Consider the following 16,279-nt stretch of genomic DNA (forward strand, 5'->3'; position numbering starts at 1 on the left):
ATGTGAATACAGGCGTATACCTGGACAGAATGCTTTTGAAACTACTATTCACTAACCAACTGGAACCAATGTGCGTCAGGCAGGGTCCTAAATCAAATAAGAGAGCAACTGAGAAGAAATGAAGATAATTAATACCAGATATTCAAATTCATTTGTAAGTTTCAGGCTCCTTGGCCTAATCAAATTGAAGATGCCATTGGTAGTCTCTGAGCCTGCTAACAAGCTTGACTTGGTTGAGGGCTGGGTGTGTTTTATGTCAAAGAAGCCTTGTCAGGCAGCGGCCTAAGGCCAAGGCTACCATCCGCCATAATAAAACCCAGTTGCAACCAACCAGCCCCAAGACATCATTCCTTCATGAGCGGCCCCACCTCCATCTCATGACAGAACTGATGGTAGCAGCAGATACTTAGATGGGAAATTTTGGCTCATATCATGGGAGGTTCTGTTTTGCTTCCCATCTCCTTTGTGAAACTGTGCACCCAGCAATATTTGAACCCTGATTGCATAGGCACTCAAAGGGTTGGCCAAACAGAAGGTTTTCATTCTTTCGATAAAAAACGAAACAAAACAAACAAACAAACAAAAAAACACTCCAGTTTCTTTAGGGCAGGTTCATTACAAAAAAGAGAAATGAATGTGGAAAGCCATCTCTAATTCTACCCAATTTTTAGCACTTATATACTTCCTATGTAAACTGTTATTTTTTCCATGTATAAGTATGGCTGCTCTTATAAAATATGAACACTTAACAGGTATTCTGGAGTCTGATTTTTCTTTCACTCAAATGCCTACTTCAGTGGTTTTTTTTTTTATATATTACCATAAGGTGGGTCTAGAGCATTGCTTTATTTTTTAAAAAAATTATTTATTTTTATTGGGAAGTCAGATATACAGAGAAGAGAAGAGACAGAGAGGAAGGTCTTCTGTCTGATGATTCACTCTCCAAGTGACCACCATGACCACAGCTGAGCCGATCCAAAGCCAGGAGCCAGGAGCCTCTTCCAGGTCTCCCAAGCAGGTGTAGGGTCCCAAAGCCTTGGGCCATCCTCGACTGCTTTCCCAGGCTACAAGCAGGGAGCAGGATGGGAAGCAGGGCCGCTGGGATACAAACCAGCACCCATATGGGATCCTGGCACGTTCAAGGCGAGGACTTCAGTCACTAGGCTACTGTGCTGTGCCCTAGAGCATTGCTTTTACTGGTTATACATTTCCTTTTTTTTATTTTTCAAGAGAATTAAACCAGTTATTGATTATACATGACAATGGATGATACACAGCTTTGTTCTCATCTGTAGTTTCATCTGGTAGCATTATTCAATTTAGATATATTGCAAAGGATGTGCCAACAATCATTTTTTTTTAAGATTTATTTTTTTTTTTTTCTTGGAGAGGCAGATATACAGAGGAGGAAAGACAGAGAGGAAGAGCTTCCTTCCAATGATTCACTCCTCAAGCAGCCGCAACAGCTGGAGCTGAGCCAATCTGAAGGCAGGAGCCTCTTCTGGGTCTCCATGCGGGTGCAGGGTCCCAAGGCTTTGGGCCATCCTCGACTGCTCTCCCAGGCCACAAGCAGGGAGCTGGATGGGAAGTAGAGCTGCCAGGATTAGAACTGGTGCCCATATGGGATCCCGGGGCTTGCAAGGTGAGGACTTTAACTATAGCGCTGGGCCCAAAATCTGCCTTTCTAATAAAAATAAATAGATCTTCAAAAATTCCCTTGAAGTAGAATTGCTACATACAAGTCTGTTTTTGTCTTAAAATTTCTTCTAAAATATTTATTTGAAAGTCAGTATTAGGCACAGTGAAAGATATTTCATGTACATGAACTTCAGGATCGTGTGCTGAGTGTCACAAGCCAAACACAAGAAGATAAATCCTACATAAGTCCACTCATGAAGGGAAAACAAAATTGAAGATAAGATTGCATTATTTTAAAAAAATTTTTTCTTTGAGGGCTGGTGTTGTGGCATAGCCTGCTATAATCCCCTGCCTGTGGCACCCGCATCCCATATGGGTGCTGGTCCCGGTAGCTCCACTTCCAGTTCAGCTCCCTGCTAACGGTCCCAGAAGACAGCAGATGGCTATGTCCTTGGGCCTCTGCACCCACAGGGGAGACTGGGGCAAGCTCCTTACTCCTGGGCTCAGACCAGTCTAGTTCCGGCCACTGCAGCCATTTGGGAAGTGACCCAGTGGGTGGAAGATCTAAATCTCTCCCTCTGTGTTTCTCCTTCTTTTGCTGTACCTCTGCTTTCCAAATATAAATAAAATAAATCTTTATAAAAATTTTTTGAAATCTACACATTGTTTTTCAAGAACATGCATTTCTGTGAACTTCTTGAAGACCTCTTATATGCAACTTGTAGGCACAGGAAGTGAACTTGAAGACACAGGAAGTGAACTTGAAGACACAGGAAGTGAGGGGGTCACTGCCTGAGGCGGGAAGGAGGGAAAGCTGCCAGTCACTGCTGAGTGAGGGCAGAGCCACACGGGTGCACTATGAAGTCCTAGGACCTGCTGTAAGCATGCGTGCAAAGGTTTGCAATGCTGTAGGGTACACCTAGATCCCGCTAAGACGGATGTGTATGTTTCATGTCTTTTTACTGTACCAAAAGCAAGGCAAGATATAACATGAGCAATCAAGTTTTACCACGGTCAGCACTGCTTGAAGTGCTTTATGTATTATCTCATTTTACCCACCCGTTTATTTGAGGAGGGGTGTGGTCCCCTTATCATCTCCTTTTGCAGAAAAGGAAACCAAGCCATAGACATGTCAAGTCGTTTGTCCACAGTTACACAGCTACCGAGCAGCAGGCTGGGATTTGCACTCACACAGTGTGATTTAAGAGTCCCAGTGTATTACGCTTCCTTTTTTATTTGTATTACATTGACTCCCCCATTCAAGTGAATGTGTCTAAAGCAAATTTATTTAAATCTAATCTCCTGTCCAAAGCAAATCTAAAGCAAACCCAGCACTGTGTCCAACCTTTGTCAGATGCGTTAAAGAGGAAAAAAAAAAAAAGATGGAGAGTTCATTTGTTACACTCCAGGATTCTCTTGAGAATCCTAGAGAAAGGCGGAACAAAAAAAGCTGCCTAAAAGAAAAGCTTCAGGACTTCTTTTAAATGCTAGATTGTGGAAGTATGCATATGTGCATGTATACAAATAATCTCGAAAGATGATCCACGACCCAGCATGGGGAGCGCAACGGACTACTGGAAGAGGATACACAGCCTCAATTTCATCTGTAGTGAATTATGTGCCCATTAGGGCCCCTGCTATCCTACTTACCTATCTGCTGCCTCTTGATTAATAAAATGAAACATACTTGGGGAGAGTTACTAAGTCCCCTCGCAACTCAGATACCAGTTCTTGCATTCCTTACTTGTGTGACCCTGAGAAAGTCACACAAATGATGCTGTTTTCTCACCTGTGAAGCAGGTGGGGTGGGAGGACAGAAGGGCACTTCAGAGCATTCAGTGGGCTGATACAAATGAAGCGCCTAGTGTGGTGCTCGATGCCTGGCAACATCATACCTGAGCATGTAAACCCGCACACATACACTATCGCTCCATACCAGAGAAAGGGAAAATGAGGTTCCTGGAAGTCTGAGTACCTTGACCCAGGTCATGGATGAGCCAGGGCCAGGATTTCAAGTGGGGATTATCTGACTGCAAAAGGCTGTCTAGAGGAATAGAGGAACAGTGCTTGCTCCCCCAAACCACTGAACGCTGTTAGAAATGTATTATTTCACGAATTTTCAATGCACTTTATTAGCTAAGAGGAAGAGTTTGCTTTGGCAAAAATCTACCACATCACATGCTCCTAGGAAACTGCCGCATGAGCTCCTGAGAAAGGTCAGCAGGGAAAGCAAGACAGTACAAAACAACCTGCTAGCAGGACAAACAAAAACTGACAAACAAGCACCAGGTTACGACCTTCAAACCCACATGTTGGACAACCTGACAAGCCACAGCTCCCCCACAGGGTGAGCCCCTGATCCACCCAGAGACGCCTCCCCTGAGGACACACTGCCTGCCTGCTCTTTGGGCCATGCCGGGGCGCTGCTGTGTTATTGCTGGCTGCTTGAAGACAGATCTGCTGCCTGCTGAACTGTTCTTTCTTGCTCCTAACCTCAGCCCCTGGAGTCCCAACCCACAGCAGCTGAAGGCACGGGGAGGTTGTTCATTCCTGCAATGGGGCAGACATGCTCCTAGGCACGTACCATGGAGTCTCAGAGCCGTTCCACACCTGAGGGCTTTGTATGTAAACACATGCCATTAGCTGGAAGCTGGTGACACATGGCACTTGCGACATGGCCAGATATTCTAAGACACCTTTGATGCTAACCCGGATGGCCGTGGTCCTGTTTGTGGCAGGTCCGTTAGTTTCTGTTAGCTTGACTGAATTGAGGTGGGAAGGGAAGGGGTTGAAGGGTGGGAGAATGGAATCAGTGAAGAATTGAGATGTATTTAGAACCTTTCCTCTTCCCCATTATTGTTGAAACTCCAGCCATTCTCCGCTGGTCACTAAATTGTACTTAAAATTTCTGCCTTTGGGGCTCTCTTTCAGTTTGGATGAGGCAGAGAAAAGAGTGGGAGGGAGGGAAGGAAGGGGAGAGAGGGTTGGGAGCAGAAGTCTAACAAAGGATCACTTTAACAGAAACCACTGAGTAATCGCTCCAGCCTGTGCCAAGAATAATAGCAGCTCCATGTTAGCAATTAGAATCAGGTCAGTTGGGCCTCGTGGCCAGTGCAACCCTCCTTGCAGACCCCAGCATGCAGAGCTACTCCTGCTGATGTCACCAGCAGTCACTGCTGCCTAAGGAAGGCCCCCAACTCAGCTGGAAGAAGAGACCTTGTTTGTCTTCTCCTCTGGGGTCAGGGAGCCAGGGCCAAGGGGAAGTGGGAAGCGGGGTGGGGGGCAGGGAGGGACACCAGAGGGAAGACACGCAGTGGAATGTATCTGTGTTCACCAGACTGACTTCACTGCCCTCAGCTAGCCAGCCTGAAAGCAGCCCTCTTCCAATCAGTTACTGTGTGTGGAGCACCTGGCATGGTGCTGGGAACACAGGAAGTTTGTGGCGAGTTATTACAAGAAGGGAGGAATCCGTCCTGCACAGGATTTATCTCTGCTCACCCTGAGACTTGAATCCTGGGAGTGGTGATTACTGAGCAGAATGTACCCTGATAAGGAGGAGGAGCAAGGAGGTATTCTGATAACTTATTTATGAGCAGGCTGTGGCAGATGGGGTGAAAAGGATGGCAACAAAGTTCCTATAAAAAAATTACTGCCTGGAATTTTATAAGGGCAAATATTTGGTTTTTAACACATCCCACCTCCCTCCCAAAGGGTAGGAAATAAATAGCCACGAGGAGAAACTTTGGATCCCTTTTTCTCTAGGCTGACAGTCTCAAAGTATCTCAAAGCTTCCCAGTAGAGTGGAGTTAGCACTCCACAAGCCAGACCTATAGAAACCCAATAGGTGAAGGAAGCAAGTGATGTTCTCCCAGATCCTCTCAAATGGCTTTCCTGCTCTTGACACTGGAAGGTACAGGCTAAGTCAAGTCTACTGCCTGTTTTGGCAAATAACACCAACCTGGGGGACAGGACACTCATGTGCTTCCACGTTGGGAATGGCTGTATTCCTTCCATCACAGCAAAGCTGACAGTCACCAACAGAAACCATACGGCTTGCAAAGCTGGAGATGCTGACTATTTGGTTAAGTATAGAGAAGTTTGCTGAGCTCTGCTCTGACTTAAAATAATGTTTTCTAAACTGCTGCTCTGTCCCATCCATGTGTGTAAGCTCGAGTTTCAATTTCCTCACTTAAGGCCTCATTGATAGAGTGAGGCACTCTTTCAACAAATGGACCAGCTTGCACCGCTCTCCTGGATCTCCTCCCTGGAAAACCTCTGCCAATGGCTCTAGGTGACTTTCCTCTCTGGCTGGCAGGTGACAGGGCCAGGGCTGGGCAATGGCAATAGATTCATGACTCTAACTCTAGACAGAGATGAACTCCAGCGAAGCATGAGAGCCTGCAGGTGCCCCTTTCCAAATAAATGCACATTCTGAATCAAGAGTTTGACCTCCTGAAATCAACACTGTCGGTAAGCTGGGCATATTGGTGCCCTGACGGCAGGCAGAAGATGGGAGGGTTGGCGGGGGGTGCGGCTCTCACACATGTAATGAGAGAAAGGCTGCATGAGTTTTCCCCATTTATTAAGACACAAATATGGGGAAGACACCGTTCATAAAAAATAACCAATGCTATATTATCTAAGTGTGCAGCCCCTTTTAGCATCCTGTTCTGCAAATTGGCCCCTTCTTTTGGATGAATGAGAAGTAAATCAGACTTCAGTTCTGCTTGCTGCTCTCAAACAGGCAGATTACTGGTTTTACCTGCATGGGCAGACTAAGGCACAAGGAGTCTAACTCTATGTAAAGGGTTAATCCAAGGACACAAGACAGAGTAATGTTGAGAATGCAAAACATGCTTCCATCCACAATTTGGTGATAATTATAATGACCAGTTCTTGCACAGACAGCTGGGCTAAAAGCAAAGGCTTAACATCTAGCAGAGCTACGCTTCGGCCGTGGAGTGATTTCAAATGCCCTCTGAAAATGGGTACTCAGAGTTACTAAACAGTCTTCAAGTTAGGATGTTTAATATTCTCATCTGCTATTTTATTAGCAAACTTTCCAAATGAACAGTTTTCATTTCTTCAGCTCTCCCCTGCAGTTCCAAGAATCTTGCCTAGGTTTTTACTTGGGTTTAAAAGAACAGGAGGAAGGAGGAAAACGATGCTCTATACATACATAAAATCATGATGGATGATTTTCTGTTCTCTCTCCAGGAGACACGAGATAACTCCCTTCTTGGGAGTTCTGCCTCCTTTCTAAGACAGATATTCTGACAGTTTCTAAAAAAACGTTTTCCATATACTTCATAATTCAGTGAAACTAAACCAATATAATCCCTCAGTGGAAAAAAAAAGAGTCCACACAAGAACAGCAGTACTCTGAATTTTCAAAAGAATGTGAGTTGCTGGAAGCTAATCAAAAGCACAAAAAATACTGAAGCAGTTTCTAAAAGTGAAATCAGTAAAACTGCCTCTAATTCCCTCAAACTTCAAAACTCTGCAAACACCTACTTTCATTTTTATAAAAAATTCACCCACCGCTTCAACGAAGGATGGCTGAAAAGGAACAACTGTCTCGCCTTCTTAGTCACTGCTCACACTCACCGAGGGGGAGAAAGGCTTTCCATGAATGATGTCCCTGTCAGCCACCATCTAGTTAGGCTGTCATTCGCAAGGACTCTAAGTGACTGGGAAGTTAGAAATTTAAAAGGTTTCTAGAGTTTTACATGGATTACAAAAAGACCTCCGATATGCACTTGCGTCAGTAATTATAAAGACATGAAATGGGCTTCGTGTGTCTAGCACTCCGAAGACTGTCCCGAAGAGAGAACTTGCACATCGCAGAGGACAGTGTGGTGATCTCAATGAGATGTTACATTCTACATTGTCCATATTAAAAAGCGCAGAATTTTTTTCCAGTTACCAAAAGTTTAAAGAAGCCTGCACCCACAATTTCTCAACTACAATCACTGAAAATATAGAGTACACTATCAAGATGAAGTTGACAAGCAATAAACTATATTGAATAAAACAAAATGACTGTATTTCATGATTGCTGAAGAGATGAGACAAGATCGAGAGCACAATGAAATTGTTTTATGTGGCAGGAGGCGGGGGGGTCAACAACCCTCTGGAGAACGCAAATTTGTCTTTGAGTGAATATTGATTTGGTAGAAACTGATACACACTCTATACTACATTTCTCTAAAAGAAGGGGTCAATGACCAGAGAACAAGGTGACTCAAGTACTTCCTTGGGAAACCAAGAATCAGAGAAGCTTCTCCTTAGTCCTGATGCAGTCCAGAGTTCCTACTGTGGGACTGAGTGCCTAGTCTAATGGTGATTTGGAATGACGTGGAAGGACCAGGCAGGGTGTCATGCTTGGTGGCCTGACTTCTTGCTGACAGCTTCTTTCTCTGTGATTGAGGCCATGTTGACATACTGAGGCTACAAACTTAGAAAGCCCCCTCCCACACACACTGTATCAAGTGGACAGGGGATCAACACCTCCGCGTGCCTAAAGGCCACAACAGCACAGGTTTGTGTAGGTAAGGTCACCAGCACAGCCCCCCTCTTTAAAGCAGTGCCCAGTATGTGACAGACACTCAATAAACACCTGTTGAACAAACATGTATGGACTAACAACCTAACTCACGACCATCTTCTACAAGGGGAACTTGCAAGCTGAACTTAAAAATTAATAGATGACTGGCTGATATGGACTTCCATGTAGGCAAGTCTACGGAGGCAAGAAACAGTGCATTTGGAGATAAAGCTTTTAGCTTATCTGGGAACTGGAAAAGTACTGACCTGAGACCATTCCACAGAAAGGATAGTCTGCGATAGAGACTTTTGTAGAGAAATATTCACATGAAAGAATCAGTTCAAATACTGCATCCTGTTCTACCAAAGTCAATGTTACGGCTTCAGTGCAGTTTCCTTGGAGAGACCATAGTACTTCCAATGGACTGAAGTTCTTGGTACATCAGAAAAGCCTTATTTTGAATTACCTGGTGCCGGGCTCGACTCTGGTCCAGAAGCTGCCGGGACTGAAGTTTTTGCTGTTCAAGTTGCTGTAGGGCGAAATGAAGTTGGTAACTGCCGGCCGTGGGGTGATACTTGTGTTGGGGGACCACTCCTGTCGCCTTGCTGTAAGCATTGTTCTCCAGCTCCCCCTCCCATGCAAAGCCACCTGTTTGGAGGCTCCTGAGGAAGAAAGAAAGCAGATTTCTTAATCTGTGGGACCCATCTGAAGCAGAGCAAAGAAATGTCATAGGTCATTTTCCTTGAGAACTAAACACCATTTGGAATTGCAAAGCTGTTTGTGTGTGGTCAATGGACTGTCTCACTTAACCACTCTCTCCAGCTGTTCCCACAGCTCATAAGCCTGGTGCATGGTCAGGGTACAGCAGGTACTCGCTGAGCATTCAAGAATCAAAATACCTCGCTCATTCCGGGGTGATTACCTAGAAGAGGTACGAATTAAGTCATAATCACCTTCTCTAATGTCATCTTCAAAAGTAAAGAGGTGCATTTTGCAGAATTCTTAAGTCTTTACTCACCTACCCATTAATGAAATATCTAAATATTTTTAGAAGCTATTAGCTACTTTCCTATTGTGGGATAACATACTTGGTGGTGACAAAGAGTACTGTTTTTGTTCTTCCAAATTTATCCCAGCATGATCCCCATCTAGGCCAACAACCAACACACACACAAGACAAAGGGCTAATGATCTCTTTGACTAATAGCTATGCAGGCTATGGTGCTGGTTAAATTCCTTGACTACATATCTTGCTCAGATTCTTAAGTTCTAGATGTGCTGGTCATGCCTGTGTACATCTAGGCAGACATTTTTGCTCTTACAGGCTCCTGCTTTTCCTCTCTGACCATTTCTTCCAGACAGAAAAGACTCCATTTACACTACTTCATACCCTAAGCAAAAGCAAAACACCAGAAAATAACAAGTGTTGTCAAGGATATGGAAAACCCTTGTGTGCCAAGGTAGGAATGCAAAATGGTGCAATCAGCATGGATAAATGCTTGGTGGTGCTTCAAAAGTTAAACTTAGAGCTACCCTATGATCTAGCAATTATGCTTACAGACACAGGAGAATACCTACAGGAATAGAAATTAAAACAATACTCTACCTAAGTTCATAGCAACGTTACTTACAATAGCCAAAAGATGAAAACAAGTTAAGTGTCCATCGGCTGGTAGAGAGCGGGGCAAAATGTACTATCTGCATGCAGTAGAATATTATTTGACCTTAAGAAGGAAGGGAATTCCAACTTGTGCTACAACAAGGATGAGACTTGAAGATACTATGCTAAGTAAAATAAGTTGGTCATCAAAGGACAAGTATTGTAAGATTCCATTGATATGAGATACCAAGAAGAGTCAAATTATAGGGACAGAAAGTGGAAGAGTGCTTTCCAAGGGCTAGGGGTTAGGCAGGTATTGGTTAATGAGTACAGGACTTCAGGTATTTGGGGTGGGGAAAGTTCTAGACAGATATGGTAGTGACAGTTGCACAGCAGTGGGAATTTGTGGGAATGCCACAGAATTATGCCCTTAACATGATTACAAAGGTAGATCTGGTTACATATATTTTGGTACATTCAGCTTGAGAGCAGTCTTATTGACAGTTCTCCCATCTCCTGATTACTCCTCACTGGACTTTGTTTATCTACTTTTTGTTTGCCCTCCCCCTTTGGGGTCTTCAATGTTAAGGGAACTGTGCATGGAAGAAACATTAGGAGGACTCTAGCAGAGAGCAACCTCATCTGGAGGAATAAAACTGTGCCTAATTTGACAATTGAATTTATAGTGATTTCAATCACCGCATTCTTCTGTCCTTTGGTGTTAGCGATCATTTCCCCACTCGTGTGAGCTTTGGCAGACCTTCCTCAGTCCTGACCTAGGGGTCTCCTGATTATTTATTGCCCAGTCCTATGACCCCTGGTGCAGCATTGTGGGAGGGAGCCCAGGGAAAGTTTTGTCAGATCCAGAGATGCACTCTTCTCTCTGGCCTGGGACCTCCCCTCAGAGCCTGGTAATCCAAGGTCTCTGCTTTGATTTCCCAACTTCTGACAAATGAAGATTCCCAAATACCTACTTCAGGGCAAGTCTATGAAACGTACTCTCTAGTGCATGGATGAAAGGTTTCCTAGTCACAGGATCTCAGCTCTGGTGTGTCACGTCCCTTGCTCCTCTCCTCCCCTGGCTGTTGCCCACAGTTCAACTTCACAATTAACTACCACTAGTCAACCTTCATGAAGTACAAAGCTCAGAGCTTATTTATGAGATTTTTTTTTTTTAGTACAGTATCTGAGCTTGAGTGATCCCTCTTGAAATGTTTCATTGTACATGCTAATCACATAGAAAAACAAAATTATGAGATTTTTCCAAGGGCCTCCCCAAGGTATGGAGAATTGCAAGGACCACTGATCAAATGCAAGCAAGTAGCAAAGAACACTGAAAAAAAGATGCTAACACTATTCAAAAGGTAGAATATTCAGTGGGAGTCAAAAGGAGTACATGGTTAGGAGAGGAGGGGCCCCAGGAATCTCATATCTTTCTCATTAATGAGGGAACAGAAAAGCTTACCAAAGATAGCATGCAAGAAACAAACTGAACAGCTAAAGGAACGAGTGAGCTGGGGGGGGGGGGGGGGGAGAAGGAAGGACATGGGAGAAAGGAATTCGGGTCTAGATGAGAGAGGAGGTTTAAGGCACAAGGAGGCTGATTCAAGGGGGACAGGTGAAAAGCAAAGAACGTGTCTGCCAACAGAGATTCCCCTGCTAGAGGCACTGCCTTGAATCTACTAGTTATGAGAACTGGAGTGGAGGCTTGCCAGTTATTAAAGTTACACAAGTTCCTAGTCAGAGGGGGCAATCCAGACTCAGTGATTGGGTATTACAGGATTTATCTAACTCTGCAGCTCGAATTGAAACTCCTCTCACTGGTGGATAGGTTGGTCTTATCTGCTAAGGGCTGTTTTTACTAACAGACACTCTCAGAATGGTTAAATGTCTTTCTATTGTGTACCAGGAGCTAGGCCTCCTTATTTGAGGTGATCACGGCCAGTCTGGGAAGTACAGGTTCTTAGGTCTACAACTCACGAGGCCAGGGCCCACAGGTGGATCAGGGGAGGGACTCTGGGCAAGAGAAGGTCAAGTAAGAAACTTTGGATAGGAGGAGATGCGTTCTTCCAACTGCACACACATACTGAACAGGCTGGAACACCATAAACTTTTTATAATGAAATCTGTTTTTAATCTCATCAGCAACCTAGGCTGTCTCCAAATCACACAAGGACGTTTCTCAAGCAAGCAGAGGCTTTAGCAAAGAGGGCAGGAATTTTTATGGTGCAACATGGGGTGTGGGTGGGAAGGGCCCAGTTGGGTAACCTAACAAGTGCCATGAGAAATGCACTAGGTTTTGAACTAGAGTGGGAGGTTCCTTGGGCCATGGGATGGTTCACAGCAGGGTCTGTAGTGGGCAAGTGTTGCCATGGTGATCTGGCAGCCAGGTGCTCTAAAATCTGGGTTTTTCCTGATTCTAGTGTCTGAGTGGATAACTCACACGTCCAAATACTCTCTCCCAGGGCGTCTGACAGATTGTATTCACACCCCAAATTCCATCCCATTTTTTGAACCTCAATTCATCCCATCTTCCTGGTAACACATTTTCCACCCCCGAACAAAACGTTGAGATTTATTCTTTCTGAAATTTAATGGATTGTATTATTTTCGTTTGATAATAAAATGTAATGGTGGGCATTCTCATATTCCCAGAAAAGAATTTCTAAGAGTTTTTCACTAGTTTTTACATACTGCCAAGAGAGCAAAGTGTATGAGTGCTCTGCATGCTAATAAACACCTGATTCAAAGTCAACTCCACTGCATTCTGCCCTTATGATCCACAGAGCTAGTGGGTGATGACAGCTCAAAGTACTATCTTCTTTTGCTAGCTTATTACCCATTTGGAATGCTGCCATGCCCTTGGTACCATTACATAGGACAGAACAAATTGATCAACTACCCCAGCCAAGTGTTGGCAGTTGAATATCTGGGCAAACGGAGACTCTAAATTGGACTATGTCGATCCGTGGATTCTGGAGATTTCATTGTGCTTAGAGTGGAGAGATTGGCAGTAAATAGGAACTGTTGAACTAACAAAACCTCTTGATTGGGACCCTTAGAGCATGCCCCACATCCGGGACACTGGGATGGCGTCAGGTGGCTGTCCTCCATCCCAGGGTATGGAGGTGGTTGGAAGGCTGGGTGTGACTTCTCCCCTTATTCCCCAGATACAGGAAAGAAAAAAGAGAATGTGGAAATAACGGTCTCACCCACTTTCCTCCTGTAGCCCTTGACCCTTTGAACCCTAATCAGCTACATATAAAATCTTCAAAAATAAAAATAATGATCTTAATAAAAAGAGAGACTGCTGCCATCCTTTCTATATTACACTGCGGTACTGCTGGACGCAATACTTTTCTCCACAACCATTCTCCTGTACCACTTCCTCCAGCCAATACACACTGCAGTGTGACACTTTTCCCTCTGATTTCACATCTGTTCTGTTGGATGATAAATATTTTAGGAAACTTGGATGGAATCCAAAAATTGGTTTCCCTTGCCGGAAAGCCGTGTTTGCATCATCAAGGTTTCCTGAGATGATGTGATGTCACTAGAGTGCAGGGTGGGGCCACGGCACAGGGCTGTGGACACCCTACAAAGTATGATTCTGCTATCCATTCCCCCAGGGGTCCTGCTGGATGGCCACCACAGACAGGGATGCCCCTGCCCCTCCTGACATGTGTTTGGAACCCTGGGTAGGGTAGGGAGCTGAGAATGTAATGCACACTTCATAGCTGAGGCATAAAGCCTCCAGAACTGCAAAGAGAAATCCTGCCGGGGTTAAGGTGTGCTGCTCCAAGTGCGAGTGGTGCTTCTGCTGGGAAGCAATCAGGACTCGCCTTCTGGGGGAGAACTTCAGTCATGCGCCACAAGAATGGACAATCCTTTCACCTGACATCATCTATAAATTCTCCGTCCTTCACAAAGGGGTCCTGGCATATCGACTTAGGACATCCAAAGGTGTCCTAGATGACATGGGGGTTCCCCACGAGTGGCACAAAGCAGTGGCAGCCAGAACACAGAAGCAGCATGGTTAGGAAGGCGTGACACTAGGGCGGGATGTTCCCTGGACTCGGGGAGGTATTTCCAAGGACAAAACTAACAGGGATTCTGCAGAGACATAGATAAGCTTCTGGCTGAGGCAGCAGAGTCTGCGTGTCACATCATGAATACCTCCTGAAACAGCAGCTCTGATTGGGCCCAACTCACAAAGCCCAAATGGACAAGGGTAAGCAAGGAGGATCCCCTCCACCCTGGCCCTCGGTACAACCAACTTTTTGGTATTTTTTTTTTTTTGTCAACACTCTTCATCTGTTGTAAGAGTTAATGCAAGTAAAAGCACAAGTGTACTTTATAAACTCCGATGACATTCTAAATGGATAGGCTAATACAAGAAGGAAGTATTTAGAAAAAACATGCATGTAGAAAAACAGGGCATGTGGGAAAGGTCCCAAAAATGTGTTGCTGCTACCGTAGATGCTCGCACTGTTACTCTTCTTTCTCAGGGGCTGGCAGGTCTTTCAAGTGGTATACGGAAGACTCGAGTTCATTCTGCTATCTGTGGAGGGGTCTATGAGTGCAGCTAGCACGAAGCAGTCACCAGCTGTGAAACCCAAAGTACTCCAAGGAATCAGAAGCAAAAACGAGCATCAATCACTATTTCACCTCCTATATATATCAACATTGAGGCTGGGTTAAAGGCCCTAGATCGAAAAGCTAATATTACAGACTGCTGGAAGAAAACATAAGAGATTGCAACTTTCTGATGGGTAAAGGTTTATCAGACATAACATAAAAACCAGTCATCCTGAAACAAAATCAATACACTGAGTTTTAAAAACATCAAACATTTCTGGGCCCGGCAGCATGGCCTAGTGGCTAAAGTCCTCGCCTTGAACATGCCCCGGGATCCCATATGGGCGCCAGTTCTAATCCCGGCTGCTCCACTTCCCATCTGGCTCCCTGCTTGTGGCCTGGGAAAGCAGTCGAGGACGGCCCAAAGCCTTGGGACCCTGCACCCACGTGGGAGACCTGGAAGATGTTCCTGCTTCCCAGCTTCGGATCGGCGCAGCACCGGTCATTGCGCTCATTTGGGGAGTGAATCATGTGACAGAAGATCTTCCTCTGTCTCTCCTCCTCTCTGTATATCTGACTTTGTAATAAAAAATAAATAAATCTTTAAAAAAAACCATTTCTGCTTATCCAAAGACATCACATTCTGCCTTTCAAATAAATAAATAATTGTAAAGTGTAATTTCCACTGAATTTGTGATCAGTAAGAATCAAAGACCAGAATCAATCCTAACAAAAACAGTTACATTCTTATAACAAAATACCAAATCAAACAGGATGAACTATCAACAGAGGCAGGGAAAGATGAGTCTCGAAAAGCACCATGAAAGTCAGACACAAAAGAACACTGCATGATGCCATTTATATGCAGTGCAAAGAAACACCACAATAGACTGATGGGGACAGAACTGTGAGGAGCCATGATCAGTAGGAACGGGCAGTATGACTGTGAAGAGACAGTGGAGTCCTGGGGTGTGAGGGAAATTTGTATGTTGTATTGATTGTATGTACTTATATGAAACTTAAAACTTGAAAACTGGACACTTAAAATACTTGAATTTTAGTTCATCAAAGTTTAACTTCAACCTTTCAAAGAAACATGTAAACAAAAAATTATAGCATCTTCATTTTTCATTCAAATCCTAATTAATTAGCTCCTATCTGGCCAGAGCCAGGCGCCTGGGACCCCGTACAACTCTCCCACATGTGTAGAAGGAACCTAAGTAGTTATGCCAACATCTGCTACCTCCTGGGATGCATTAGCAGGAAGGTGGATCAGCAGCAGAGTAGCCAGGACTCACTGGCACTCTACCATAGGATGTGGGCACCCTAAGCAGTGGCTTAATCCACTGTGCCACAGTGCCCATTCCGACATCTCTCTTCTTGAGTTACCTGAGCTTACTTGTAAAAGTACTTCATTCTCTTTATTTACTTTGTCATCTGTGGAATCATATTTACAGACAGGTGCCCATGTAATTACCTAATTTCACAGTGCCATGCAACCTGTATTTATTAGAGACAGACTACCAGGAAGAAGAACATAGTTCCTGTTCTCAGAAAGTTCCAGATCTGGATGAATGACTTGTCAGGCGAGTCCAGAGGGAACACGAGAAGGCGGAAATGTCAGAAACAGGAGGAATCTGAAATAGGTGGCATTTACAAAAGGGTTTAACACAGGGCACAGTGTTGGGAAGTTAAGGGAAACTGGCTTCTATGACAATGATGGCAATGAAATATTAGTATGAAGTATCAAATAATCTGGCATGAAGGTCTGGAGAAGTAAGAGGAATGTAAGCAGAAGGACAAAAACGATGCAAAAGAACACTAGGGTTGAAAAACAAAAAGAAAGACTGGCCCCAAGCAACCGAGCCTGAAGGCGTATTATGACATTAACAACTGTAGACATTTAGAAGAGAGCC

At 44.4% G+C, this 16,279-nt stretch overlaps 1 protein-coding gene across 12 annotated transcripts in view; it reads right to left on the minus strand.

Annotated features, from left to right (window-relative positions):
• The window catches only part of TTLL5 (tubulin tyrosine ligase like 5), a 216,119-nt gene that overhangs the window by 54,460 nt on the left and 145,380 nt on the right, over positions 1 to 16,279 (minus strand). For all 12 annotated transcript variants that reach the window (XR_009244284.1, XM_058655595.1, XM_058655600.1 and 9 more), the window contains one exon: positions 8,652 to 8,847. Coding sequence is in view for 11 of the 12 variants with exons in the window: in XM_058655595.1 (XP_058511578.1) it covers positions 8,652 to 8,847 (196 nt within the window). In the remaining variant the exon portion in view is untranslated. The remainder of the gene's footprint in view (positions 1 to 8,651; positions 8,848 to 16,279) is intronic.

This window comes from Ochotona princeps, chromosome 26 (genome assembly GCF_030435755.1).
Source record: "Ochotona princeps isolate mOchPri1 chromosome 26, mOchPri1.hap1, whole genome shotgun sequence".
NCBI classification, from domain to species: Eukaryota; Metazoa; Chordata; class Mammalia; order Lagomorpha; family Ochotonidae; genus Ochotona; species Ochotona princeps.